The 8,299-nt window shown below is 39.7% G+C and overlaps 1 protein-coding gene across 1 annotated transcript; it reads left to right on the forward strand.

Moving 5' to 3' along the window:
• Positions 1,626–3,943, forward strand: LOC109230009 (polyubiquitin-like). The gene is made up of 2 exons (XM_019395550.1): positions 1,626–1,881; positions 2,401–3,943. Exon 2 carries the CDS (start codon positions 2,401–2,403, stop codon positions 3,772–3,774), a length of 1,374 nt encoding a protein of 457 aa, XP_019251095.1. The 5' UTR covers positions 1,626–1,881; the 3' UTR covers positions 3,775–3,943.

The raw sequence follows: 8,299 nt of genomic DNA on the forward strand, positions 1-8,299 counted from the left end.
TATATCCACGACTTGCCGACGTTGTAACTCCTATTTAGCCCAATTTCGCAACCCGTCCATGAAGTGGAACAACAAGTCATCATTGGTCAGATTGGGAATTTGAAGCATAAGGGTAGTGAACTGCTTGACATAGTCACGTATGCTCCGTGTTTGCTTCAACTCCCTGAGCTTGCGCCTTGCCTCGTACAAGACATTGTTTGGAAAGAACTGTCTCTTGAACTCGACTTTGAACTGATCCCACGTGCTAATAGTACATAGACCTTTATCCATGTCGACCATCTTCCTTCTCCACCATAACATGGTAGTCTTTGAGAGGTACAACACGGCAGTGTTGATCTTGGCCTTGTCGTCCCTCACTTTTCCGTGCTTGAAGTAGTTCTCCAAGTGCCAAAGGAAGTTTTCCACTTCTTGTGCATCACAAACACCTTTGAACACCGGGGGTTAGGGAGCCTCGATCTTGGCCTCCCTCATCACCACAACATTGCTGGCTGCCTCGGTCACGCCAGCATTGATATGCTCCTCGAGTGACTCTATCTTTGCCTTCCATCTTCCCCAAGCGTTGGCCAAAGATCTCCACGACATCCATCCTCGCGTTCATCTTCGTCACCCACTCTTTTCCGAGCGAGACGTTCTCACGCAGGACCTGCGCTTCATCCTCGCTCGCCTCAGTGGCAGATTGTTCTTGGGATGTAAGCCCTTCGTTTGACACAACCTCGGTTGGCACCTCCTGGCTCTTGTTGGTGGCATTCCTCTTTTTGCTACGGCAGCTCCTGCCAGTAGCATCTTGGATGGCGTTGGCTTGGGTGTTGGCAACGTTAATTTCTTCGTCGTTCGCCATTCCCTTAGTTGCAACCTGGCTTTGATACCATGTTTTCACGTCCTTAGTAATTAACTAAGTATACGTGTGGCACTTGACAACTCGCTCACGATCTTGCACAACTTGCTCACGTTCTTGTTATGCCAAGTCAGCCTTACTACACTCAAGATCGCTAAGGGAATGCTAGAAAGAACACAAGAGAATTGCTAATGGAAGCTTTGCATTAGAGAGAACTTGAATTGTTTGCTTGATGCATTACAAATGAATGGCCCCCTTTTGTATACTAGTTTCCTAGGGGCTAGTGTGTAAATATTAATTATTACACAAGTCCTTAATATTTACCAGATAAGGGCTTTCTCTAGAATTCTCTACAAGCCTAGAAGATTCCAAGGACTTTCCTAGCAAATCCATAAGGATCTAGTTTCTTCCTAAGAAAATGTCCATAATTCTCTATAATCTTCTCACAAATGCTAGCCTTCTTCTTATATAAGCTTCTATATGGCATTAATATATGCCAAATGGCGCCTATGTGGCATGATGATGTGGCGCGTCATCACACTCGGTCTCAACATATGTTGGCGAAACTAAGCTAACTAATTGATAGATTTCTTGAATTAACTTCGGGATATTTTTCTAACTTGGTCAAATAGACTATAAAGGATAAAGAAGATGTCGAAAAATTAAATAAAGGGTGATCCCTCTCCGAAAAAAAAAGCATCTAATTTTAAACCCAAAATTCTTTACCGTTCTAGAACCTTCTTTACCCCCCCCCCCCCCCCCGAATTTTAGAATCTTCTTTTGTCTGACCAAACAGGAAAATAAAAGAAATTCTAGAATCTCCTTTTGACGACTTGCCGTGTGGTTTTTCCATACCAGATATAGATTTAATTTGACTCTCTGATTTTGCCATACACATATAGTTCTCCTATTCCGTCGCCAAAATTGATTTCCCCTAAATTCTATAAATACGCTGCATTAGCACTCTTTTTCTCCATATACAAGCCATCTAGCTTTGTCGTAGATATTGATACATTCCTCTGAAAATCAAGCAATCCATTCTCAAGGTACGATAACTTTTCTCCTCTCTTGAATTCCTTAATTTGATTTTTTTTCGTATTTCAGTTGCTTTAAGTGAATCTAGTTGCATTCATTTGTTCAATATCGTCGAGTATGTTAGTTGATTCTTTGTTTATCTCTGAATTGCAAGGGTTTTCTTTGTCGTAATGGATTCCGTATGAAGAATCGATCAATAGGGATGAACGTTTTTTTTAGGGAAAAGGAAAAGCCTTTATTTGTGATCTGTTGTGTTGATTTCCTTTTTACAGTAAATTTTACTTTAAGATCCATCGGAACAGAATTTTGAAGAATTCACTCTGCTACTTAACCTAATCAGCAGAAAATTTAAGATATTTCGTAGTATTATAGGGTCAATAGATTCTTATTAACGCATGAAATATAGATTTTGTTGGAGGAAAAATAAAATTCGAAGAATTTCCTAAAAGTGAATTAAATCTATAGAAGTTTGTGTAGCAGTTGTGATATTTCAAGGGATCTTATATAGGAGTTTGGTTTGATTAATACAGATGCAGATCTTTGTTAAAACCTTAACTGGAAAAACCATCACACTGGAAGTTGAAAACTCAGACACGATAGATAATGTTAAGGCGAAAATTCAAGACAAGGAGGGTATTCCACCGGATCAGCAGAGGCTGATATTTGCAGGGAAGCAATTGGAAGATGGGCGTACACTCGCAGATTATAATATTCAAAAGGAGTCAACTCTCCACCTTGTTCTCAGGTTAAGGGGTGGAATGCAAGTTTTTGTTAAAACCTTGACTGGAAAAACAATCACATTGGAAGTCGAAAGCTCGGACACGATTGATAATGTTAAGGCCAAAATCCAAGATAAGGAAGGTATTCCACCAGATCAACAACGTTTGATCTTTGCAGGAAAACAGCTCGAGGATGGGCGTACTCTCGCGGATTACAATATTCAAAAGGAGTCAACACTCCACCTTGTTCTTCGTCTCCGTGGTGGAATGCAAATCTTTATTAAAACCTTAACCGGGAAAACCATTACATTAGAAGTTGAGAGCTCGGACACAATTGATAATGTTAAGGCGAAAATCCAAGATAAGGAAGGTATCCCGTCAGACCAGCAGAGGCTGATTTTTGCTGGGAAGCAATTAGAAGATGGACGAACTCTGGCTGATTATAACATCCAGAAGGAATCCACCCTTCACCTTGTTCTCAGATTGAGGGGCGGCATGCAGATCTTTGTGAAGACGTTGACGGGGAAGACGATCACGTTGGAGGTGGAGAGTTCTGATACCATTGACAATGTGAAGGCCAAGATACAGGATAAGGAGGGTATCCCACCAGACCAGCAGAGACTGATTTTTGCAGGGAAACAATTGGAAGATGGAAGGACTCTTGCAGATTATAATATTCAAAAGGAATCCACCCTTCACCTTGTTCTCAGGCTAAGGGGTGGAATGCAAATCTTTGTTAAGACCTTAACTGGAAAAACAATCACGTTGGAAGTTGAGAGCTCGGACACGATAGACAATGTTAAGGCCAAAATTCAAGACAAGGAAGGCATTCCACCGGATCAGCAGAGGCTGATTTTTGCTGGGAAACAATTGGAAGACGGGAGGACTCTTGCTGACTATAACATTCAAAAGGAGTCAACACTCCACCTAGTCCTTCGCCTTCGTGGTGGAATGCAAATCTTCGTTAAAACTTTAACAGGAAAGACCATCACACTGGAAGTTGAGAGCTCAGACACGATTGACAATGTGAAGGCGAAGATACAGGATAAGGAGGGTATTCCACCGGACCAACAGAGGCTTATCTTTGCTGGGAAGCAGTTGGAGGATGGTAGGACATTGGCTGATTACAATATCCAGAAGGAGTCTACTCTCCATCTTGTGCTGAGGCTGAGGGGTGGATTCTAAGCTTGTTATATGTTTCTCCGACTTATTCTTGATGTATGTTTTAGTTTTATTACTTGTGCTACTGTGCAAAGGCATCTATAAGATGTCAATGCTGTGAAATGTGAATGGACTACTGTTTCTTTAGTGGGAATTTGATGGTGTTTCTTATAAAGTTTATTCCTTTATGACATTAGCCTTTTTGAATTACTGGGGTTTGATTTGCAGCTACAAAATCATAATATGAACGTACAGCCTTCAGACTGATGGAACCATTTGAAATAGCTAAATGTGATACCTAATTCTGTGCTTATATACTGCAGAACAGAAGTGCTGAGACGAGCCTGGATTTAAGTTTGCGGCCAACATATCATTAAAAAAAACTTGTCTAAGGAGTATTGCAAGTGAAATAATGTGTATTCAAGTATTTTTACCCAGATAGTGTACCAAAATGTTTGTACAATTGTTCATTATGTGAATTAAAATTTGAATAGAATTTGAAGTGGAAAATTTGTATGAGGAATATTTAAAGGAATTTCACGTTTAAATACATCTTTTCCAAATACTCTTTTTCTATTTCAATTTTGAGTACTTAACTCTTTTATAACTTCCAAAAATACTACTCCTAAGTTATATCTAGACAGTGGTTCTTTCACAAATCTCTGACCTTTTTTTTAACAGGACATCGCATGCAAGCATTTCGAGAAAAGAAATTCTTATTCAAGTACAATTAATTATCAAATACTCTTTTTCAATATCAACATTACTTTTGTACTCTCTTTTTTCAAAATCGCAAACAATTATTGTCCAAATTCTAATTAATACTTGTGGTTTCCTCTGTAAGTTATGTTATCTATCATCTTCTATTTTATCTATAGAAATGCTGACCAATTCTTAACTTGTGGAGTAGATGGTAAATTGATGTTCACTACTAGAAATCCGGAAAAAAGCGATCAAAGTTGGTCACTTATTGGCCAAAAAGCGACCAAACACGCCTGGTCCATATTAAGCTGGTCCCTTTACCTTAGCAACCAACTTTGGTCTCTCAGGTAAAAGGACCAAATTTTTCGGATAAAGAAAATAGCGACCAACTTTGGTCGCTACAATATTTAATATTATTATTTTGCGACCAAAGTTGGTCTCTTTATGTAAATTACGTTTTTATTTATTTATTATTAATCATAAAATAGCGACCAACTTTGGTCTGTAAAGAAAAATATTATATTTTAAAATCTGAAAAATAGAGACCAAAGTTGGTCGCTATACTATAAATATTTTTAATTTTTTTTTAAAATAATCGACCAAAGTTGGTCGCTAACTTCATGAATTAATTTTTTTTTAGTATTAAGCGACCAACTTTGGTCGCTATATTTCCAGAAATTGTTAATTCTCTGGGAAATAGCGACCAAAGTTGGCCGCTTTTTGTGAGATCTGGGTTATATAGCGACCAACCTTGGTCGCTATTTCCCAGAAAATTATTTTTTTTAATAGAGAAGCGACCAAATAGCGACCAAAGTTGGTCGCTTTTTTTGGTATATTGCTGGCAGGAACTGCCTGTTTTGGCAGCTACACCACCTGCCAGCTTACCAAAATTCCTAAATAGGCATTTTATGCCAACAACAACAACAACAAGCAACAACAACAACTAAAAATCAACAACAACAACAACAACACAATAACAACATTATAACGAACAAAGTATAAAGTTCAATAGAACTTTATACTTTAAGCTAACCAAACTAATAAGTTAACTGTTATTACAAAACCCATCGAAAACCGATTGTATTTGTCTAGTATAAACTAATAAGTTCAAAGATTGTTCTGTACATCATTATCATCACCGTCTGATGAACTTTCTTCACCATGACGGTATCCAGAATGGGCTATTTGTGGAGGATGGGAAGAACGATCACGGGGAGGACGGGAGGAACGAGCACGGGGAATGCGAGCCTCTGGCGATGACTCGCGAGACCGGGGAATCGGAAAACTGCCAGAAGCTAGGAGAGATTTGATCTGCTCTTGCATGCCCTTGTACTGAGCTTGCATGCCAGAGTACTGCATATCTCTAAGCCTTTCTCTCTCCTTGGCGGCTTCTAGCTCGGATGTGAGCTTTTGTACAATCTCCCGCATAGAGGAGAGGCTCTCCCCATCAAGTTGCTCGGCTTGGGAGGAAGTCCCTATTCCTTGCATTCCACACTTATAGCGATGGAATTTCTTATTAGGAAGCCCGTATACCTTCCCCCATTTTGGACCGCCAGCAGCCTGCGTCCACATTCTCTCAGCATCCTCGTCCGATAGTTGGATTGGCGCGCCCGATTCATTAGGTGGCTGACTGCGTATGAATTGCTCCACTTCAACTGTGAAGCGACCCTATAAGAAAAATTACATTGAATTACTATTTCAAAATAAAAAGTAAATCAAAATTCTTAATGAAAAGTGAAAACTTACATGTACAGTCGAGGCTCGGCCCTCGACCCACCTTTCTTGGTCCGTCTCTTTCTTCTTCTTTACAATATGAGTCTCCTTGAAGAGCTCATCTTGGTTCATCGGACGCCCCAACTTTTTTTCCTGAAAACTCATAAATTTTAGTTAATAAACATTCACAAATACTTTGAAAATTAAAATAAATTAAGCAATTACGTACCATTCTTCGTTTTATCGTCCCTAGGCTGATCGCACCTCCAGTGTGCAAGGATCCTCCCTTCTCAGATGCCCGGACTTTCTTTCCTTTTTCGCTCTTCTGTAAGAACTCTGCGGTAAGCCATTGCCTTTGCAAATCATCCCATAAATTCTGAAGCAACCAGCCAGGCTTCTAGTTCAACCGCCTAGCTTTGGAGAAACAATGGGACAACCGCTTTCGAGCTTTTAGATGGAAATTTGCAGCCACTTCCGCGCTATAGCGGTGTTCCCATACACACTTGCTCTGTATTTCAAAAGTCAAGTATTATATGGAAATATCATAAAAGCTATATTCGATATATTATACTTAGCTTTTATTAGCTAATAATTATTCAAAAGTTAAGTGCATTAACTGCTTATAATATAGTATATTACTGCATTAGCTAATAAATGATTATACTGCTTAAAAGAATATTTATACCTTAAATTGATTGAAGATTGCCTCCTTGAGAGCGAATGGGAATTCACTCCAAGTCGCATAAGGACCATCATAAAGCTTTCTGGTGGCTTTGGTGATGATCCTTGTAGTAACATTACTAGGGATGAACCTGCAATTTTATTAAAAAAATACATTAATATCTTAGTAAAACTGTACTAAACAAAAAATGTTAAAATAACAAATAACTCTTACCCGTCACCCTCAGGACTATGATGATCCTGCCATATTCATCATAATGCACCTCCTCGTCATTAGCAGCATCATTGTCCGAAGCATGTACATCGGAGGCATGTGTGGAAGGTGTAGGGGTCTCAGAGCTAGTATCTCGCAGGCGAAGGCCTACAATAGATAGAGTCCCAGATGAAGATGGCTGCGAGCCCTGGGACTGCGAGCCCTGTGAGTGCGACACAGCTGTATGGGCCGCAAGTGGATGAGACACAGATAGTGTGACCCGAGTGGCTGTGACACGGATGGCTGTGATCCATGTGGATGNAGGACAACTCACGCGCTATGGTATTAATATCCTCACAACCAGGCCTTCGGCCTCACTCAGTCATGTACCTCACTAGCCTCACCATCATCAACAAATAAGGGACACAGCCCACATCAAGTATCACAGCATATTAGCAATTAATAGAGACTGAGGTAAACATGTACGATAATTTCTATGACTGAGTACAAATAATGTGAGCATGAATAAAACCTAAACAGGATCTTTAACATGAAGGCAAACAAGTTCAACAACAAGTAAACACATAACCACAGATAATAGCTTTTAGGCCTGGCCTCACGGGACGGACCAAGTCTCAATCCCTCGTGGCGCACACCCACATGCCCGTCACCTAGCATGGGTATCACCACCAAACAATCACATGATATCAATTTCTCCGGGTTTATACCCTCAAAGTCAGAGTTAAAACTGTTACTTACCACAACAGCGTAAAATCCTACTCCAGGATGTCCTCGTCCCTCGACTCGATCTCCAAAAGATTCGAATCTAACCATTATCTGAATACTACTATCAACATAGTCTAAAGAATCGAATTACACAATAAAACTACATAAACATGCCAAAAATTCGAAATCGGCCAAAACTCGGCCCCCCGGGACCACATCTCGAAATCAGTCAAAAATGGAAGAATAATAATCCTCGTCCTCTCCCGAGTCTAACCATATAAAATTTGTCAAAATCGGACTCCGTTTGGTCCCTCAAATCTTCACTTAAAACTCTCCAAAACTCAAACCCTAACTCCCTCAATTTCACTTTAAAATCATCAATCAAATCTCAAAAACGAAGATGGATTCATAAATTATATTCAAAATAGAGTAGAGAACACTTACCTCAATCCATATGGTAAAAATCGCCCAAATCCGAGCTCCCCAACTCAAAATATGACCGAATGAACAAACCCTAATTTTGTATATTTTTCT

The sequence above is a fragment of the Nicotiana attenuata genome, chromosome 1, assembly GCF_001879085.1.
Source record: "Nicotiana attenuata strain UT chromosome 1, NIATTr2, whole genome shotgun sequence".
In the NCBI taxonomy this organism is placed as follows: domain Eukaryota; kingdom Viridiplantae; phylum Streptophyta; class Magnoliopsida; order Solanales; family Solanaceae; genus Nicotiana; species Nicotiana attenuata.